Raw genomic sequence first — 21,796 nt, 5'->3', positions numbered from 1 at the left:
TCTTCTATCTCTCGTTTTTCACCTATTTGGGGCAACACATGTTTTAAAGCAGGAAGAGCGGATGGGGGTTTCAAAATCTGGGCAGACAAAGGTGTACAGAAGGTGGGAGATCTTTATAAGGACGGCAACCTTCTTACATTTGATCAGCTATGCCAAATATACAACATCCCCAAAAAACATTTTTTTAAATATCTACAAGTTAAACATTTCATTATGTCAAAATATAAACAGATTGTATCTGAGCCACCATTATCACACTTGAAGAATGTCATACTTCAAAAGCCAGTGGGCAGAGGTCATATCTCTTTGGTTTATACAGCTCTGTTAACACATGATAGGGAATCTGCCACTGACAAGTTGGACGCATGGAGGGCTGACATCAAAGAGGAGATACAGGAGGTGGACTGGGAAACTGCATGTTTAAAAGCCCAAAGACAATCAATTAATACAAGGATGAAACTCCTCCAATATAAGTGGTTGATGAGAACTTACATAACCCCAGTCAAACTGAATCGCTGGTCGCCTGTCATCCCAGATAGCTGCAGTAAATGTTTAGACGAGAAGGGCACTCTGCTCCACTGTGTATGGAGCTGTCCAAAATTACAACAGTACTGGAAATTAATCACACAAACTTTATCTAAGATTGTTGGAGTAAATATACCTGTTGAAGCAAAAATGTGTGTGTTGGGTATATATCCAAAGAACTGTGACTTTAGCACCAGACAGCTAAAATTAATTGACTTTGGCCTCCTGCAAGCTAGGCGCTTAATATCTTTGTATTGGAAGAAAGTGGATGTACCCTCAAGTCATATGTGGGTAAAGGAGATGGCATCATGTATTGTATTGGAACGACTTACTTATATTGTCAGAGGAAAGGGAGTAGATTTTGAAGAAACATGGTTACCTTTAACTGAGTTTCTGAGACATTATGAAGGGAATTAATCTAGAAAGTGATACTTGGTGCTGAGTTTTAGGTTTCTTTGTGTGTGTGTGGTTTTCTTTTTGTTTTTGTTTTTTGTTTTTTTGTTGTTGTTTTCCTTGTTATCTGTTTCTTTGTTTTTGTTGTTTTTATTTTTCGTTCGCGTCTTGCTTTGTTTGTTTTACCCATGCTGTGCATCGGTTTTGTTTTATTTTATTATTTATTTATTTTTATTATTATCGTTGTTTCTTTTAATTTATATTTGTTTGTTTTGGGGACTATGTTCTTTAATATAAATCTCATGTTAACTGTACTATTATTCTTTGCTTGTTCTGTGATATAAAAGTCAATAAACATAATGTTTAAAAAAAACACAAAAAAAACCCAACTTTCATTTATTAGAGCGACTGTACGGAAGAGGATTAGGGCCACTGGAAAAAAAAAAAAAAGAATTCTGACTTTAATCTCAGAATTCTGACTTTAATCTCAGAATTCTGACTTTATTCTCAGAATTCTGACTTTTTTCTCAGAATTCTGACTTTAATCTCAGAATTCTGACTTTTTTCTCAGAATTCTGACTTTAATCTCAGAATTCTGACTTTAATCTCAGAATTCTGACTTTTTTCTCAGAATTCTGACTTTATTCTCAGAATTCTGAGATTAAAGTCAGAATTCTGACTTTATTCTCAGAATTCTGACTTTTTTCTCAGAATTCTGACTTTAATCTCAGAATTCTGACTTTTTTCTCAGAATTCTGACTTTATTCTCAGAATTCTGAGATTAAAGTCAGAATTCTGACTTTAATCTCAGAATTCTGACTTTATTCTCAGAATTCTGACTTTTTTCTCAGAATTCTGACTTTAATCTCAGAATTCTGACTTTAATCTCAGAATTCTGACTTTTTTCTCAGAATTCTGAGATTAAAGTCAGAATTCTGACTTTAATCTCAGAATTTTGAGGTGGGCACCTGCAGGCTTCCAGCTTCGGTGACAGCGATGTGTCCAGTTTGGCAGGTGGAGAACTAATTCACTAAATATGGTGGATATAAGTGACTTTTTGCGTGGCCGAGGGGTCCCCGAAGATGCTATTTTATTAATGGAAGAGCAGAAGGTGAGTAACAAAAAAGAGAAATAGTTTGGTGTCTCCTATTTTTACAGGAAAACAGTTACGGTACAGTTACGGTTAGCTGTTAGCATGCTTGTTAGCTTATAATGTTATATAGGAATGAACGTGTTTCACGATGTTACAGTATACTAGGTGAATTGACGTTTTAACTGTTGTTGATCGCAGGATCATCCCAGATGGGTTCGTTGCATTTTATTTTATTGTTCTACTATTTCAGAGTTTTTCAAGGCAGTTAAGCGGAGCTGTGTTACAGATGCTAGCCGCCTGCCAATATCACTGATATATTTGATGTGTACAAGTAAGTTACACTTAGTACAGCGGAGGAGAGAAGCTGTAATGAATGTTTATGCGGATATTTCACTCAGAAAAATGGGTGGCGTTCATACACAGCCACCGACACAGCCCCGGTTGTTGTTCTGACGGTGGCCGACTGACGATCCCCTCACAACATGTTAGCTAACACAAACTAATGTAGTGCATGTAACTGTGTATACGTTAGTGGTACAGTGTCGGAAGAAATGAGCAAACTGTTTATAATGTCAGAATGACATCATCTTTCTCCTATATATAAAAGTGCTGGCTGAGGAGCGCTGCCGGGTTGAACTTTGACCTCGGAGTGACGTGACGTTTGTTCGCACAACCAATAGAAGTGCAGAAAGTCGCAAATCAGGCATATTGTTCGCATAAACACAAAAATAAATAACGAAATAATCCCGATATTGTGCCAAAGACTGATTTACAATGTTACTTTGTGTTCTATGTGTAATACCTTTGCTTAAATGACTAAATGGACTGTGTATTTATGACTCTGCGTTATAGTCTTACATACATAAGTAACATTCATATGTACAGATAAAAATGTACAGAGCTATGTACACAAGCGTGTACACAAAAGTCTACTGCTGATCGAGCTGCTCAGTGGTCGTACAGTCTCATGCAGAGAGCGTGGAGGTGTTGTCCATGGTGGATGTTAGCTTAGACAACATCCTCTCCTCCCCAGTCTGCTCAGTGGACTTTAGCAGACCGCTAAAGCTGGCCCTCCCGACCAGTTTGTTAAGTTTCCCCCTGTCCCTCTCTGCCATTCCACCACTCCAGCAGACCACAACATAAAAGACAGCAGTGTCGTAGAACATCCTTAGAAGACGTACTACCTACATCATAACCAATCAAGTCCCGCTTTTTTTTAAATACAGAAGAGGATTTATTATTTACTGAAAGGCTATGCCTTAGTTTGCTTCTTTCATTATTGTGTTTCGCCCTGCATAAAATAGATAGCTTTTCTGATAACTACAGTCAATACTCTCCTACTGGCATTAACGAGGCCAAGAGGCTTAACTGTAATATTGCTTTGCAGCGTAAATGTTGCAGAAAATGACTGTCTTTTCTTTCTTCCTGTGTGCAGATTGACTGTGACGTCATAGCGCTGATGGATGACGCAACTTTGGCAAACTACATTCCCTCGTACGGAGACCGAATTGCCGTCTTCAATTTCTGCAAAAGCAAGCAACCACTGTCAAAAAGAAAACTAGGACTTCTGCAAAAACTTCGTGAGAAAATGAAAACCAGAAAAGAAAGTCCAAAGGAGAACACTTCACATACAGATGCAGGAATAAGACAGACAAAGAAGCAAAAAGCAACACGCAATGTTGAGATAGGATGGATACATTGTGATGGAAAAATAGCCAAACAGGTGAGAGCGAAGCAGGGAGGTGGCACTAGAAAAATTCAAATGGCCACTGATGCTGGATTAAAAGATATTCTTCAGGAAGGAAAGAAACTTTTTTTTCCTAATGGCATATCTCCTAAGGGATGTGAAACAGATTTTGAGTTTGAGGTTTGGGACTTTAAACAGAACCACCTTACTGATGATACCTGCCAGTCTATTGGCAATATGTATGAGGCAGCGAGACTGACAATGTTACGCTTCTACATTGCAACAAAACCAAAAGATCCTGAAGAAGATGCCAGCGAGACATCTGAAGTGGTGTTTGTCTCAGAAAGCAGTGGCAGTGATATTAATCCATTGCAAGTGGGGGAAGTCAGGGGTAATTTTGATGAAGTCATCGCTGGTTCAGAAATTTTAGATGATCCAGAAATTACTTTTGGTCCAATTTTTGATGCTGAAGAAGATACAGAAGACACATTAGTCTATGAGGGTTTTCTCGTACCCCTCAGTCCACCTAATTCAGAGAACATAATAACAATCACCATACGTCATACTGACACTTTACATGACATGATTACTGCTTTCTCTGATGAGGAGATTTTGACCAAAACACTGAATGTGAAGCGCATACTTCCAGACAACACAGAAGAACCAGGCACTGGATCAGGAATACTAAGAGATGTACTCACATGCTTCTGGCATGAATTTTATGAGCGATGCACCCTAGGTGCAACCATTAAAGTGCCATTCATTCGCCATGATTTTCCTGCTGAAAAATGGAAGGCAGTTGGGCGAATACTCCTGAAAGGTTACCAAGAATGTCAGTATTTTCCAAATAAACTTGCAATCCCTTTTATGGAACAAGTGCTTTTCAGTGGTGTTTACAGTGATCTTAAAGCACACTTTCTACAGTTTGTCAGCAGCCAAGAATGTGATGTTTTGATGGAAGCAGTAAAAGATTTCTCTGCAGTTGACTTGGATGATCTTGTGGAAATTCTTGACAGTTATGGCTGTAGAAAAAGAATCACTGCTGAGACTCTTCCTACAATCCTTGATGAAATAGCACACAAAGAGCTTGTCCAAAAACCAATGTTTGTTATTGACTGCTGGCGGGAGATCATCGACCCCCATATCTCCCTCAGTCCAGAGGGACTGACCAAGTTATTCTCTGAACTGCAACCAACTTCAAAAAAAGTGTGCCAGCTGCTGAAATTTGCTGTGGATTTGACTCCACAACAAAAAGAAGTGAAAAATCATCTCAAAAGATTCATCAGAGAGCTGGATAACATTAAACTTCAGAAATTTATGCGTTTCTGCACCGGATCTGACCTTATAGTAACAAACAGTATTTATGTGGAATTTCAAGATATGACAGAGTTTACAAGAAGACCAGTCGGACGCACGTGTGGGAATGTTCTGCAGCTAGCTAACAGCTATGAAAACTTCCCAGATTTTCGTTCTGAATTTAATGCAGTTCTTGAAAGTAATGTCTGGGTGATGGATTTTGTTTAGACTCTGACAGCAATGCGCTACATTTGAACTGCTCATGCACACTAGAGCATAACTGTAAAGAGATGTTAGGAATATGTATTTTTATGTATTTTGAACTTATACAGTATACTTTTTTTAATTAGAGAGAAGTTTCTCATCTCTGTTAGAAGTCTAGTTTTGGCTAATATTTCATTTTCTTTTATCATTTTGAGTTTTACATAATACAGTCACAAAACAAAACGAACAGGTACACTGTTTACTACCATATCCAGAGCTGTCTTCACCAAATCCAAGCTTTCCAGCTGTAAGACAGAAACCTTCAGCAAAAGCATGAAGAAAGATTACTTAAGATCTATAAACTATAATTAAACTGCTCTTAAACGTTCTTTAATGCACCATGTGTGGTGTGAGAGCTCAGCACAGTCAAATACTTTTGTAAGTAATTAGTAGTAAGACTAATTCATTCAGATGGTATTTTCTTATTAGGTCAGGGCTAAAACTGAACATAGTTATAACGTAAAAGTAATGCTGTTATGCAACACTGTATTGTAAAAGGAATAAGTACAATTTTATACTTTAGCATTTGTCATGTCTGAAAACATTTTGCTTTACAGTATATGCAATTTTTAGTTAAGGTAGGTTAAGGTATCAAAGTTTGGCATTTGTTGTTGATTACAAAGGTTCCATATAAAGTTGGTGAAAATATTTTTTTAAATTCCAGTATTTTCTTAATGTCATATTGTTTCTAAGCATACCTGTTATTCATCCATCAAATTGATTCAAGCTGCTTAAAGGATTCAGTCTGTTTTGAAGATGGTTATTGATTACTGAGATCATAAATAAACACTGTACACTTCAGTGCAGTGGTCAAGTACTGTGATTATTCAGGCATCCTTTTGTAATGCCAAATTGTCATGTTCTCAGATATAGTATTAATCTTAACACCTGAAAAAATGTCTTGTTACTGCCAGAAATTATGCATTTTTATTTGTATGCATGTATGTTCTCAGTCATTCACACTTGTTTTTATTTCTATACCATAGATGACACTGAAGGAATATGTGATACCACAATAGCCAGTGTTCATGGTCTTTACAGTAAGTCACTGATGTATACTGATGCATAACAAGACTATATGAGATCTATAAGTTTGTTTTAAAAGTTGAGTCATTCTTGTTACAGGGCAGCTTATACGGTTATGAGTTTTAGCCATGTTATTGGCATTGGAAAGAACAGGTTTCTTGTAAACTTTTTCCAATAAAATGTTACTGTACACAGTACATTTGTATTGTTGTTTTGAATATGTTCATCAAACTCCATATCTATTTGAACATGCCAGAAGTCAAGAGACTGCCACACATGAGCTCAGTAACATGGAAGAATACCATTTATTTTTAATTTCAAATATTTCATAAAGATACACAAATATAAATGTAAAACATGTTGCACTTAATGGGACAATAACTTGGTTCCACTTGCAGGAACTGTTTTGTTGCATTGTTGCTGGAATACTACAAATAAAAGTCAAAATATTTTTGGTATGTTTCTTATAATTTTAGGATTCATATCATGAAGGAGCCTTGTATACAACAGCTAACACTGAATCAGTATAGCAATGATTCGTGGTCATTTTACATGAAAAACCAGCTAAAATATCTTACAACTAACAGAAGTGAAATACATTAATAATTAAGTGATGGATCTTCATATGGGTAAATGATTATAATAGCTTTGCTTTAATATAATTGCACTAAAAGCTCCCCAAAAGGCATAACGACTTTAAATATTAACAATGATACGTTTATAGAAACATGCTGTTGTCAAGACCTAGAATTGTTAATGCTACTATGGTTTGCTGAAACATACCACAGATAACCCGGGCACTTAGCATATCATATGCTGGTGCCTGGGTTTCCAGCCATGAATATTAAGAGTAAAGGTTGATACAGAAAACAATGAGCAGGGAGCTGGTCAGTTTATATTTTATATACTATGCACATGTCTGGCAACAAAACACAGAAATGTATATTGCAATTTACTGGTAGGCAGGTTTACACCACTTATGATTCAATCAAAAATATAACATTTGTAAATGCAGTTTAATGTATGGCCTTTTAAAAGGATTGACATGTGTTTCATAACTGATTGATAATATCACAATATTCAGCTTTTTCAAGTAATATATAAACATTTCTGTTTAATGGTAGTGTGAATGTAGAAAAACATTTTTCATTTAATGCAGTGCAGAAATACCTGCATAAAAGGTACCTGTAAGACATGGCACCTACTATCAAATCACGTTATCAAGATAAAGAGAAATATTTTGTATTTATTTGTACATTTACACACTGAAGTTCCTTAAATACTTTGCAGTATTTCTTCTCTTAACCTAATGTACAGATCCGCAGCACCAAGTGGATCTCCTGGGGCATCCCATTCATTTTCTACCATAAGCAGACAACACAGTTCAAAGACTGTTTCATCACAGGGGTGTTGACCTTTTGGGCTACACTCTTCCATACACAAAGTGATATCCTCCATAGAAATAGGCTTCAGTCTATCCTCAGCACTGTGCAGCTCTGGAAATGAGTACATTACTACTGGTCGACCCGATGCTGCACTACCACTTGGCCGGATTTTGTGCGAGTTCCATGTGTTCACAACTTCATCAAGTTCATCCTACATGAAAAACAACACAATATAAGTACCGGTATATGAAACAGACCATGTACCAGTAGATTTAGCCAAAGTTGAGGCTTATTAACTCATTAATCAACAGACATAGAAACTGACCTCTAATTAATGTAAAACCAAGCAGCAACAACAAAAGAGCACTTTCACTAAACAGCACATGGACACAGAATGGTGCTGCATGATTCTGCTGTTGAATAGATAGCCCAACACTTTATACTCAGTGTGCAATGATTCTACAATAAATTTTCAATAGAGAATTAACCAAATGATAGGATTGCTTTCTGAAACCGTGCCCAAAGGACCACTAGGTAACAGACTCCATAGTAATTTAAACCATGTGGCAATAAATAAAAAAAAATGCTCCATGCACCTGTGCTGAGAAAGGTGCAGTTACTTCCACTGATAACATGAATACAATTCCATCAAAGTATTAAAATGGAATCCCAAAAAGTTGATTCTGTTCATCTGGATGTAGCGTTTTCAGTGTGAGAAATGTTCTGTCAAAAAACATTCCTTACCTGGCTGATTGAGCATGCATCAAGACATATTAAAATGGAAATAAAATTCATATTTAATTTAAAGAAAAAAAATGTTCTAACCATATTTATATTTTCTATTTATGCAGCTAAGACATTACATAGCATGAGCACATGCTTTTACCTGAATAAGATTGAGAAAGCAGAATTGGATAAGACTTTTGTCCAAAAAATCCCCTGTGAAGTGGCCATCATCCTGAAAAGTTTGAAATAAGTTCATCCAAAATTGTGCACTCTGTTTGCGTAGGGTAGCCCACCATCCTTCTATACGTTGGTTGGCCGTACTTCTTCCGTAAAGGAAACTTTTCTCACCTGCAAAACTGTCTGTGTGGTTTCTCCGTAAAAACATCTGCATTTGTTCGACACAACCATTTTCGGTACCTCGGTCAGCACGTAACCTTTCTGGACATCCGCTGATGCATGAAACTGTTTTCAGAAAATAACTTGCAATCAATTTAGGGTCACTGTTTGTAGTATAAGCCTCCATCCATAAAACATAGCGGCTAAAACCATCTATGCAGCCACTGATAGCAATACCATATGGTTTCAACTTGTCATAGCCATCCATGTGCCAGAGAGCATTTGGCCCTCTGCAGCTGTACTGTCGTCTTCTCAACCGTCGAGCTCGTCTCAGTTCCACACCTTGAGGGTCAAGCAATTTGATTATGCATCTTACAGTATCTTGTGACACCACAAATCCATGTTGAATTGCACGTAGATGTAGCCAACGATAACCTTGCATCTGTCCATTTGTCATGATCTCTTGTTGGACAAAGGCTAGCACTTCCTCCAAGTTTGATTGATTCTTCCTTCTAAAAAGCCCAAGTCTTTTACAAATTCTCTTTAGAGTTCGAACACTTATAATTGTCTGATGACTATGTGCTAAAATTGAAAGTATTTCTTTGTTACTGAAAGAAAGTCTGAAATACAGTCTTATTAAGTCATCCAAATCTGACATGTCAGCCACTGTTTCTCTCACTTTGAGAGGTGAACTTTTTGCAGAAGTCCTAGTTTTCTTTTTGACAGTGGTTGCTTGCTTTTGCAGAAATTGAAGACGGCAATTCGGTCTCCGTACGAGGGAATGTAGTTTGCCAAAGTTGCGTCATCCATCAGCGCTATGACGTCACAGTCAATCTGCACACAGGAAGAAAGAAAAGACAGTCATTTTCTGCAACATTTACGCTGCAAAGCAATATTACAGTTAAGCCTCTTGGCCTCGTTAATGCCAGTAGGAGAGTATTGACTGTAGTTATCAGAAAAGCTATCTATTTTATGCAGGGCGAAACACAATAATGAAAGAAGCAAACTAAGGCATAGCCTTTCAGTAAATAATAAATCCTCTTCTGTATTTAAAAAAAAGCGGGACTTGATTGGTTATGATGTAGGTAGTACGTCTTCTAAGGATGTTCTACGACACTGCTGTCTTTTATGTTGTGGTCTGCTGGAGTGGTGGAATGGCAGAGAGGGACAGGGGGAAACTTAACAAACTGGTCGGGAGGGCCAGCTTTAGCGGTCTGCTAAAGTCCACTGAGCAGACTGGGGAGGAGAGGATGTTGTCTAAGCTAACATCCACCATGGACAACACCTCCACGCTCTCTGCATGAGACTGTACGACCACTGAGCAGCTCGATCAGCAGTAGACTTTTGTGTACACGCTTGTGTACATAGCTCTGTACATTTTTATCTGTACATATGAATGTTACTTATGTATGTAAGACTATAACGCAGAGTCATAAATACACAGTCCATTTAGTCATTTAAGCAAAGGTATTACACATAGAACACAAAGTAACATTGTAAATCAGTCTTTGGCACAATATCGGGATTATTTCGTTATTTATTTTTGTGTTTATGCGAACAATATGCCTGATTTGCGACTTTCTGCACTTCTATTGGTTGTGCGAACAAACGTCACGTCACTCCGAGGTCAAAGTTCAACCCGGCAGCGCTCCTCAGCCAGCACTTTTATATATAGGAGAAAGATGATGTCATTCTGACATTATAAACAGTTTGCTCATTTCTTCCGACACTGTACCACTAACGTATACACAGTTACATGCACTACATTAGTTTGTGTTAGCTAACATGTTGTGAGGGGATCGTCAGTCGGCCACCGTCAGAACAACAACCGGGGCTGTGTCGGTGGCTGTGTATGAACGCCACCCATTTTTCTGAGTGAAATATCCGCATAAACATTCATTACAGCTTCTCTCCTCCGCTGTACTAAGTGTAACTTACTTGTACACATCAAATATATCAGTGATATTGGCAGGCGGCTAGCATCTGTAACACAGCTCCGCTTAACTGCCTTGAAAAACTCTGAAATAGTAGAACAATAAAATAAAATGCAACGAACCCATCTGGGATGATCCTGCGATCAACAACAGTTAAAACGTCAATTCACCTAGTATACTGTAACATCGTGAAACACGTTCATTCCTATATAACATTATAAGCTAACAAGCATGCTAACAGCTAACCGTAACTGTACCGTAACTGTTTTCCTGTAAAAATAGGAGACACCAAACTATTTCTCTTTTTTGTTACTCACCTTCTGCTCTTCCATTAATAAAATAGCATCTTCGGGGACCCCTCGGCCACGCAAAAAGTCACTTATATCCACCATATTTAGTGAATTAGTTCTCCACCTGCCAAACTGGACACATCGCTGTCACCGAAGCTGGAAGCCTGCAGGTGCCCACCTCAAAATTCTGAGATTAAAGTCAGAATTCTGACTTTAATCTCAGAATTCTGAGAATAAAGTCAGAATTCTGAGAAAAAAGTCAGAATTCTGAGATTAAAGTCAGAATTCTGAGATTAAAGTCAGAATTCTGAGAAAAAAGTCAGAATTCTGAGAATAAAGTCAGAATTCTGACTTTAATCTCAGAATTCTGAGAAAAAAGTCAGAATTCTGAGATTAAAGTCAGAATTCTGACTTTAATCTCAGAATTCTGAGAATAAAGTCAGAATTCTGAGAAAAAAGTCAGAATTCTGAGATTAAAGTCAGAATTCTGAGAAAAAAGTCAGAATTCTGAGAATAAAGTCAGAATTCTGACTTTAATCTCAGAATTCTGAGAATAAAGTCAGAATTCTGAGAAAAAAGTCAGAATTCTGAGATTAAAGTCAGAATTCTGAGAAAAAAGTCAGAATTCTGAGAATAAAGTCAGAATTCTGAGAAAAAAGTCAGAATTCTGACTTTATTCTCAGAATTCTGAGATTAAAGTCAGAATTCTGAGAAAAAAGTCAGAATTCTGAGAATAAAGTCAGAATTCTGAGATTAAAGTCAGAATTCTTTTTTTTTTTTTCCTGTGGCCCTAATCCTCTTCCGTACGACTGAGTGTAAACACAAAAACCTATTTTATTTTATATGCTGGAATGTGCAAAAAAAATGTTTAAATGTTAAACAAATTTCTTCCAGTCAGAGAATGTTGCATAGAATTTATTTTTTGCTTGATGCATAAAGTTAAAAGATTAAAACGAATAAAACAAGTTTTAAAAAGAGACTTTTCCATTTGATTACATTTTTTATGATGAATATAGAAAAAGTAGAATTGGGCTGACAGATCTATTGCTTTATTATCTATTCAGGTTGGAAATTGTGTTTTTAAAAAGTAACTAAATAATTAATTACTTTTGAAAATAAGTAATCAGTAAAGTAACAGGATTACTTTTTGGGGGGAAAGTAACTTGACCAACACTGCTGTACATTATGTGAGACCCTGCTTTATTAATTTATGTCACTTACCAACACATCGCTGAGCTGCTGTGGTTCCTAATCACTTCCACTTCATTATTACACCACTAACAGTTGAATGTAGAATATTTAGTAACAAGGAATTTTCACTACTGGACTTGTTGCACAGGTGGTATTCTATAATGCTGCCATGTTGGAATTCACTGAGCTCCTGAGAGAGACCCGTTCTGCAATAAATGATTGGAAAAGAAGACTGCATGCCTATGTGCTTGATTTTAAACATGTGTTGCCATGGAAGTTTTTGAAACAATTGAATTCAGTGCTTTGGGTGGGTAATTAAAAAATTCTCTGTAGAATAATATGCCATTTTGCATCTTTAGCAGGTTAAACATTTTAGGCTAAATATTACCACAAATTCACAGTCAAAAACTGATAATGCCTGAGATTGACTTTTTACATCCAATCTATTTACAGTTATAAAAATATTCCTACAGACAGAGCTGTATATATGTGTTTATATTAAAATGTCCAAATATATCGTACCAAACTTTAATAGGTATATTCAACAACTGCCATAATAACATCACATATTTTTTCAGGATAGTATTTGTAGCTGCACTGCTCTATATATACAACTCTGGTATACATTTACTTTTGAGAAAGGCAAAGCAGTAAAAAAGACGGACCAAAATCCAGTTCGCTTGGAAAAATGCAAGTTGAGTTTAAGGCAGTGCAAGTCACCATAAAACAGTGTCAATGATATAATAATGTAATGCTCACTCACATATAAGGCCACACTTGTTGGTGCCTTTCTATTTCGGATCATGCAGTACAGCTTACCTCAACTGAAAATGTGGACAGACCTCTAACAAAATCTGATATCTCCCCCACAGCACATCTATCTATACACGCGTGCGTGTGTGTGTCTGTGTGTGTGTGAGAGAGAGAGAGTGTGTGTTTGTGTGTACATGTTTAGACATTTTTGTGAGGACAGGAAATTGGCATACTACTATACTTGTGGGGACCAACAATCCCCACATTAAATTGAAGAGTAGAAGAGGGTTTGAAATTCTTGGCCGGACGTAGACTAATTACTTGAGGAACCCAAGTAGTATGAGATGCAGTGCCAAAAACTAAAACTACTCCCCTGACACCACCTTGGAGTCTCCTTCAAATTACACCTGATGCACAGGATGTACTCCACCTGTGTGCACCTTTCCTCTGCTCTTTAATGTCACCCTATGGTCATCCCTCTCCTTGAAATATCTGTTCACAACAGCCCTTTCCATTTTTTTTACAAAGCCCACTACCATCTGCTCTTCTGCATTTCACTACTTAATACCATACCTACCCAACACCTCCTAATCACCTCTGCTCATTTTTATTTGTCAAAGTCTGATACAATCAGCACTCTCTCCCCAGGAACACTCTCTACCACTTTATCCAACTTACTCCAGAATTCTTTTTCTTTTCTAACTGACATCCAACTTGTGGGGCATATGTACTGACAACATTCAGAATCATCCTTTTGATTTCCAGGTTCAAACTCATGTTCCTGCCTGACACTTTATTCACCTCTACAACAGGATAGCAAGGTGTGACAAAAGAAAATAATAATGAAGTGATGTGGATAAAAAGAATAGCAAAAAGGGCACAAATATCAGGTCCAGTGTTCCATGACTAGGATTCATCCTTAATTAAAGGTTCAACTACAAGACACACTCTGCAGCATGCTGGCATAGACCCTACCAGAGAGGCTGAGGATGATGCCCACCATTTGGCACTCTGTGCTTTATGCAAATGACTGCAGTTTCATCCTGAGCACTTGAGACATGTATGAAAGGTTCTGGAGAAGCCACGGATAATGTTGTCAGACCTCTCGTTTGGGCAGAGTACTTGATTTGTCATTCATCATAGTAAAGGGATCTTATCCTTGTCTCATTAGAGTTTAAGGCTTTGTGAATGGTGAAGGGATCACAGACACTTCATGTGTAGAATTGTTAATTAAATTGGGGGATTTTGTGCATGTTAGTGGCATCCATAGATGTCTAAGTGATCAGACAGTACTCATCAATAGCTCTCTCTAATGAGAGAGTTAGTAGCTCCATCACAATTAAGAAATTTCAGTGCACTTGTCCAGATAGAAGTGCACGCAAAAGAAACTCATCTATGACTCAATATGGACTACGACAGTATTTTCACAAAAGTATTAAGATATTAGTAAGTAAGAAGTAAGACACTTAATACTGTACACCTAGCAAAGCACTGGGCTAAATAAAAAGCAGATCAAAAAGTGTTTCCATTTTTGGTTGTAATGCTGTGTGTCTGCTCTGCAGTTTTGTTGCAATTCTACTGGCCCTTGGAATTACAGTGAAAACACACAACATACTGCATTTGATATTTGACCATGGACTTACCTTACCAATAGGTATAGGTACTTGTGGGTACTTCTGTGTTTTTGAAAAATAATTATATCTGCCTTTTTTTGCCAACCACAAACCACTCCTCCTGTCCTTTGCTGGATTTATTTTTGACCACGATAGTATCTCATGTTCTGCTAGAAAGATAGCAAACATTAAGCCAAGTTTGTGCAAGCTTTGGAAATAAAAGCTAATCCTTTCTATGATCCCAGATTTTCCCTTCCTGTAAGAATATATCATTTATTAATTTATCAAAAGTGTAAGCTAAAAGCTGTGCGCTCACTTCTATCTGCACAGAAATTAAATGTATTTATAACAAACTATTTTATAGTAATAAATTTTTTAATATTATGTTCCCGTTAGCTATATATAACACCCTTCTGGCAATAACAGAAAGTCTGATGACTTTTATGTCCTGTAATTATACACCAGTGGCACTAGAAGTTTAAAACTGGCTGTAATGGAGACCAGGGGTTCCATTACCTGGTTGGTATTGTTAATAATAAATTGTTGGTTTGGGAATTTAAAATAGGGTAATAAAGAAAACACATTAGGTCTTATGGAGTCTTTTATTAGGTTATTTGACATACAATTAAATTGACAGCTTGTAACAGAAAAGAGACAGTGGGACTGGCCATCCTACCTGTGAGGAGAAGAGCCAAAGTTAGAGCTGCTTGCAGTTAATCATTTATCAATAACCTAAACATATGTGAAATGAGAACTTGTAAAGGTACTCACCTGTCCTAGTTGCTTCTTGCAGGATGTGGAGCAAAAGAGTGAAAGCGGCTCAATCACCTGTTTAAGAGCTCTTGGAGCAGACTAGTGTGCCAGGTTAGGGAGTATGGATAAAGAGGGTTTTACAGTTTTAATCGATTGGTTTGGCTCATTTCTTGAAACCGAGATGACATTCTCAAAACCATAAGGTCATTTGGCCAAACAGTCTTACAGTTCTGCCCAACATTATAGCTCACTAGCAAAATCAAATATCTTTCCCCAAACTCTTCGTCCACGCTTCAAAAGCAGATTCCTTTCCCATATAAAAGGTCAGTACAGTCAAAATAGCACAGATCCTTCTCAATTGCCTTGGCACATGTGCATTCATTTAGTGCTTTTGTCAAAATAACCTGGATGGTTTAGCACAACACCATGGATCCCCTGCAAAAGCTCATATCTCTCCCAAAAGAGTTTATGTCACGGTCCGGGGCAGCGGCCGTGTGAAGAGTGGAAAGGAGGACTCAAATGCAGCACTTACTCAGATGTGAAGGCGATTTATTGACAATATCAAACATAAAGTGGAGATGGCAAAACAGAACTAAGGATGAACTAAACTGGGTGAAACTACACAAAGGAGTGGCAAACCTGAACATGAAGGGAGAACAGCAGGGAGAGCACCCAGGGGATTTCACAGGGTATGAACACAGACGACGCGACGAGGAGCAGAGGAAAACACACACTAAAGTACACAAAGAGACACTGGGAAATCACACACAGGTGGGAGACACAGCTGGACCTGATTAACCTGACGAGACAGGGGAACACTAACACCAGGGACCAATAGAGGGAGCACAAACCCAAAACCCAGTATCTAAAATCCCAAAACACAAACCATCCCAAAACAGCCCAAGAATAATAAAGAGAATAATAACAATAAGGAACACAAACACAAAGTCACTGAGTCATGGCCGCAGGACCATGACAGTACCCCCCCCCCTCAAGGGCTGGCCCCCGACAGCCACAGAAACACACCACCAGATCCGGGCGGGCGGCAGGGGGCCCAGGACGGAGGGACCGGGCCAAGACCAAAGACGGAGGCCCCAGAGTCCCAAACAAATGTTCACAAAAAAAAACTCACAGGGGAGCAGAGTCCAAAACACAGTTCAGGTGGCCGGCCACGAAGAAGGCCGTGGCGGCGCGTAAAGAGTTCGGGAGGCCGTCCACGAAGAAGGCCGTGACGGCGCGCAAAAAGTTCAGGGGGCCGACCGTGCGGAAGGCAACGGCGGCCACTCAGGCGAAGAGGGTCCGGGGGCCGGCCGTGCGGAAGGCAACGGCGGCCGCTCAGGCGAAGAGGGTCCAGCGGCCGGCCATGCGGAAGGCAATGGCGGCCGCTCAGGCGATGGCGGTCCGGGGGCCGGCCGTGCGGAAGGCAACGGCGGCCGCTCAGGCGATGGCGGTCCGGGGGCCGGCCGTGCGGAAGGCAACGGCAGCCAGTCAGGCGACGGCGCCCGGCCAGTAGCCTAGCCAGCGGTCTAGAAAACGGCCGTTTAGCTCCAGACCCAAACGAGGCTGGGCCAGGCGAGGCTGAAGGCACGGAATCCGGGGCCGCAGCGGGCGAAGATGCTGAAGACGCTGCTGCAGGCGATGATGCGGATGCTGAAGACGCTGCTGCAGGCGATGGTGCGGATGCTGAAGACGCTGCTGCAGGCGATGGTGCGGATGCTGAAGACGCTGCTGCAGGCGATGGTGCAGACACGGAGGCTGGACCAGACGAGGATGCAGACACGGAGGCTGGACCAGACGAGGCTGATGAGGATGCTGAAGCTGGACCAGGCGATGCTGATGAGGATGCTGTGGCCGAGGATGCGGGCACGAAGGCTGGACCAGACGAGGATGCAGACACGAAGGCTGGACCAGGCGATGCTGAAGCAGAAGCCGAAGCCGGACCAGGCGTGGATGAAGCTGGAGATGAAACCGGGCCAGGCGTGGATGAAGCCGGACCAGGCGTGGATGAAGCTGGAGATGAAGCCGGGCCAGGCGTGGATGAAGCCGGGCCAGGCGTGGATGAAACCGGGCCAGGCGTGGATGAAGCCGGGCCAGGCGTGGATGAAACCGGGCCAGGCATGGATGAAACCGGGCCAGGCGATGAAGAAGCTGTAGCTGAAGCCGGGCCGGGCGAGGACGAAGCTGTAGCTGAAGCTGGGCTAGGCGAAGCTGACGCTGTAGCTGAAGCTGGGCCAGGTGAGGATGAAGCTGGACCAGAATCAGGCGAGGATGAAGCCGAGGATGAAGCCGGACCAGGCGTGGATGAAACCGGGCCAGGCGAGGATGAAGCCGGAGCAGGCGATGAAGAAGCTGTAGCTGAAGCCAGGCCGGGCAAGGACGAAGCTGTAGCTGAAGCTGGGCTAGGCGAAGCTGACGCTGTAGCTGAAGCTTCAGGCTGAGGCGTGGCAGTAGCAGGTGGTAGCGCTGCAGGTGATGGTACTGCAGGAGGCGGCGCTGCAGCCACAGGTGGAGAAGCAGCCACAGGTGGAGAAGCAGCCACAGGTGGAGAAGCAGCAACAGGTGGCCGGACGGGATCCTCGGGCCCCCCAGCCGACGTGGCAGTCAGTGTGGCATGAGGCTGGACAGGCTCCTCGGGCCCCCCAGCTAGCGAAGCAGGAGGCTGGACGGGCTCCTCGGGCCCCCCAGCAGGCGAAGCAGGAGGCTGGACGGGCTCCTCGGGCCCCCCAGCGAAAACAGCCGCAGAACCAGTGGGCACCGGGGCCCCCGGCACACATGAAACAAAACCAGTAGGCACGTGGGCCTCTGGCACACATGAAACAAAACCAGTAGGCATGTGGGCCTCTGGCACACATGAAACAAAACCAGTAGGCACGTGGGCCTCTTTCCTCCAAACTCTCCCAGCTCAGCGTGTCACCAGCTACCTGTCAGTGGATCACCAGCTTCCTGACAGACAGAAAGCAACAAGTGAGGCTGGGGGAGATCACCTCACCTTAGTGCGCATGCGCCAACCAGCGTGCAGCCTGTTACAGTCGCTCTTTAAATAATTTCCCCCAGGGATCAATAAAGTATTCTGATTCTGATTCTGATTGATTCTGAAACCCGGTCCCTCAGAATTGGTGCCCCTCAAGGTTGTGTCCTCTCACCACTACTGTTCTCCCTCTACACTAACGACTGCACCTCCAAGAACTCGGCTGTCAAACTCCTAAATTTTGCAGATGACACCACTGTCATTGGCCTCATTCAAGATGGTGATGAGTCTGCATACCGGCAGGAAGTTGAGCGGCTGGTACTCTGGTGCAGTCAGCACAATCTGGAGCTGAACACTCTTAAGACTGTAGAGATGACAGTGGACTTCAGGAGACATCCCTCAACTCTGCTCCCCCTCACCATATCAGACAGCCCTGTGTCAACTGTGAAGACCTTCAAGTTCCTGGGTACAACCATCTCCCAGGACCTGAATTGGGAGACCAACATCAACTCCATCCTCAAAAAGACCCAGCAGAGGATGTACTTCCTGAGACAACTGGGGAAGTACAGTCTTCCACAGGAGCTGCTGATCCAGTTCTACACTGCGGTCATTGAGTCTGTCCTGTGCTCCTCCATCACAGTCTGGTATGGAGCAGCCACTAAACAGGACAGGAGCAGACTGCAGCGGACTGTACGGGCAGCAGAAAGGATCATCAGCGCCCCCCTGCCCTCCATCCAGGATCTGTACCTCTCAAGAACCAGGAAACGGGCAGGGAAAATCATCACAGACCCCTCACACCCTGCACACAGACTTTTTGATCTGCTGCCCTCTGGCAGACGGTACAGAAGCCTGCAGACCAGGACCACCCGACACAGGAACAGTTTCTTTCCCCTTGCCATCTCCCTTCTTAACAGTTGACCTGTCACACTGCTCCCACTGCCAGACTGCAACTGCACCTTATGTACATTTTGTAGTATTCATTCCACCTCATTCATTTCTGTATTTTATGTATATAAGTTTAGATTTGTTATTTATAGTTGGTTTACACAGCTGTGTGTGTGTGTGTGTGTGTGTGTGTGTGTGTGTGTGTGTGTGTGTGTGTGTGTGTGTGTGTGTGTGTGTGAGATTTACATTGCTGTGCTTGAGAGCCACCATCTACCGGAACCAAATTCCCTGTATGTGTCTGCACATATACTTGGCCAATAAACACGATTCTGATTCTGAATAGTGTTAACATACTGCACAGGTCATAAACAAGATTTTTTTAAATTTTCATTGTAAGTGGGCTAAAGCAGTAAATTAAAAGTAGTCTAACATAAATGTAAATGCTGTAATTTGATTATTTTAATAAACCATGTAACTTGGATGGATTCGATGCTGGCGTGACCACGGTGCACACATCTGCTGTTGCTCACAGTGGTCCAAGTGTTTGCTTAGGGAGTTTGTGTGTTCGCTCAGACAAATGAAAAATTAAAGGGAACATTGTCTGTGGGGTTCTTTTAATCAGAATTATAACGTAAGCGTCCAGATGAAAATAAGGAGGTTGTGCTGGGATTTATTTTTATCTTTAAGGCTTTGGACCCAGAGTGCGGGACAGCAACAATTTCAATCAATTTAGAAATGGACTTTGGCAGCAACTTAGAGCCACCTATCCAGGAATTAAAGATTTGAGAGGTGGAAGATTCACCCAACTTTACTTTTCACTTTATACTTTGTACTTTGGTCAACCTGTGTTTTTTTATGTGCTTATAAATACATTAATTGATTGATTGATTGAGTCATTTCCAAAATATTTACAGAATGCAGCTAAGCTTTGGGATCATATGGGGGGCCTCAGATGAAATGAAACACTATGGGGATGTGAATGTGAACAGCAACCAGGAAGCAGGAAAGCCTGGATGAATGGGCTTCGTGGCAGACTGCCTATGGATGGATAACCAGCATTATGTGCACACAGGAAAAATGAGGATCATGAAGAGGAAGAAATAAAAAAGTTAAATAAAAGATTTCTGAAATACCAGGTGGCACAAAAGGAAATTAACAAAACAATGGAAAAGGCCAAGCAAATGGTGGTAACAACTATGAACTTGGAAACTTAGATGCAAGAAGCAGTAGCAGCTGCGCTAGCAAAACAACAACAGCTGACTCCACCAGCACCAGCTATATGGGGAATATCTCCTAACCAGCCCATAATGTATTAACAATCTATACCATGGCACGGAAGATGGACCAATAAGGGACCAAGGGGTCCGCCACGAGAGGTGGGTCGTGCTGGCCTCATGCAGCTCTGTGTCTAGGTGATGTCTGATGAAGTGGAGACCTGTGGAAAGATGTATGGTTTTCAAAAGAATTAGGTCTGGTCATTATAGTGCTGTATACACTGCCAAGCTGCAGATGTTTGTTTGGAGCTAGCCTCCAAAAGCTGGCCATACACTGTGTGATTTGTGGCCCACTTTGAGCCGATTTTTCAGTTGCGCAACCGTTTTGGGGATCGGCCCAAGTTTTGCCTTAATCGTGTGTGCATCGTGTAGTATACATGGGGTAACGAAAAGCAGTTAACACCTCACGACCAGCTCCCAATCATCAATCGTATGGTCGCAAGATAATCAAACCTGTTTGAAATCCTGTCGCCCCTCAACGCAGCCTCTCACACTGCACACGCACAAGCACAGAAATGGAAGTGAAAAGGTGGAGCAGCACGGCAGTGCAGCGTGTGATCTGGACACAAGAGATGGAGGCACAACTTGTAGAACTTTGGCAAGCTCATCCGAATACATAAGCGTAGAGCTGCCACCCAGGCAAAAGAAAAATAGAGCTATATTATGTTATAACGTTAAAAGTTTTTTGTTCTAACAATATACTTTTCATGTTCGTGCAATATACCTTTCACGTTTGAACAATATAATATTTATATTGTACAAACGTGATAATTCTGTATATTGTAATAACGTGATATTATATTGTTCAAACGTGAAAGGTATATTGTTAGAACAATAATAATATACTTTTTATGTTATAGCGTGATATAGCTCTATTTTTCTTTTGCCTGGGTGGCAGCTCTACGCTTCCATATCCGAGGCTTTTCAATGTGGCCTCACAAAATTATCACGACTACTACAACCATGAAAAGAGTTGGATGGACATTGCTGCTCAATCACAGCTGCCTGGTCAATGTTTTTCATTAGTAATTTAGCAAAGTTGATCATGTGTGTGTCTGTGTGAGTGAAAGACAGAGAGGGCAAGCGAGGGACAGATTTTGTATGATAAGCTTCATGTTATGGACACACAGTTTGAGCACTCAGGTCGCATCAGAGCATCAGGCTGTATAGTGTGAGACCCTGCATCGTGACCTATGAACTTCTAACCCCTTCGATTCAATTGTACAGTTTGAGCAGGAGCGGAATAACGTGACTGAAAAAAATTGCACAGTGTTTGCCCAGCTTAATGCAGACTGATTAAACTAAACAAGCTGCTGTTTCACATAATAAACCCTGTCATTCGCAGTATTGCCTTCTGTTTTAACAGTTAAAGCAGTAGAGACGAGCGGTTTGCATGTGCGTTGA

At 41.0% G+C, this 21,796-nt stretch overlaps 1 protein-coding gene and 1 long non-coding RNA gene across 3 annotated transcripts; one reads left to right on the top strand and one right to left on the bottom strand.

The window, feature by feature from the left end:
* Window positions 1–1,852: 1,852 nt before the first annotated feature.
* Window positions 1,853–6,540, top strand: LOC143418383 (uncharacterized). The gene is made up of 2 exons (XM_076883284.1): window positions 1,853–2,029; window positions 3,447–6,540. The coding sequence occupies exons 1-2, from the start codon at window positions 1,955–1,957 to the stop codon at window positions 5,220–5,222; spliced, it is 1,851 nt and encodes a 616-aa protein (XP_076739399.1). The 5' UTR covers window positions 1,853–1,954; the 3' UTR covers window positions 5,223–6,540.
* Window positions 6,541–6,566: 26 nt separating this feature from the next.
* LOC143418384 (uncharacterized) lies at window positions 6,567–11,159 on the bottom strand. Of its 2 annotated transcripts, XR_013098385.1 has the most exons (3): window positions 10,983–11,159; window positions 8,556–9,565; window positions 6,567–7,880 (listed from the first exon to the last, which is right to left on the bottom strand). It is a non-coding gene; the product is annotated as an uncharacterized LOC143418384 (long non-coding RNA). The 2 variants fall into 2 exon arrangements; XR_013098384.1 differs by having other exon boundaries at window positions 6,567–9,565.
* Between the last annotated feature and the right edge of the window lie 10,637 nt (window positions 11,160–21,796).

This window comes from Maylandia zebra, linkage group LG4, assembly GCF_041146795.1.
Source record: "Maylandia zebra isolate NMK-2024a linkage group LG4, Mzebra_GT3a, whole genome shotgun sequence".
Lineage (NCBI taxonomy): Eukaryota > Metazoa > Chordata > Actinopteri > Cichliformes > Cichlidae > Maylandia > Maylandia zebra.
Note: the sequence above shows the minus strand (reverse complement) of the source record. Positions and strands in the feature narration are given on the sequence as shown.

Coding starts and splice junctions, on each gene's coding strand:
- LOC143418383 (XM_076883284.1), top strand. CDS start 1,955: ATGGTGGATATAAGTGACTTTTTGCGTGGCCGAGGGGTCCCCGAAGAT. Junction 2,030..3,446: donor TATTAATGGAAGAGCAGAAG/GTGAGTAACAAA, acceptor TCCTGTGTGCAG/ATTGACTGTGACGTCATAGC.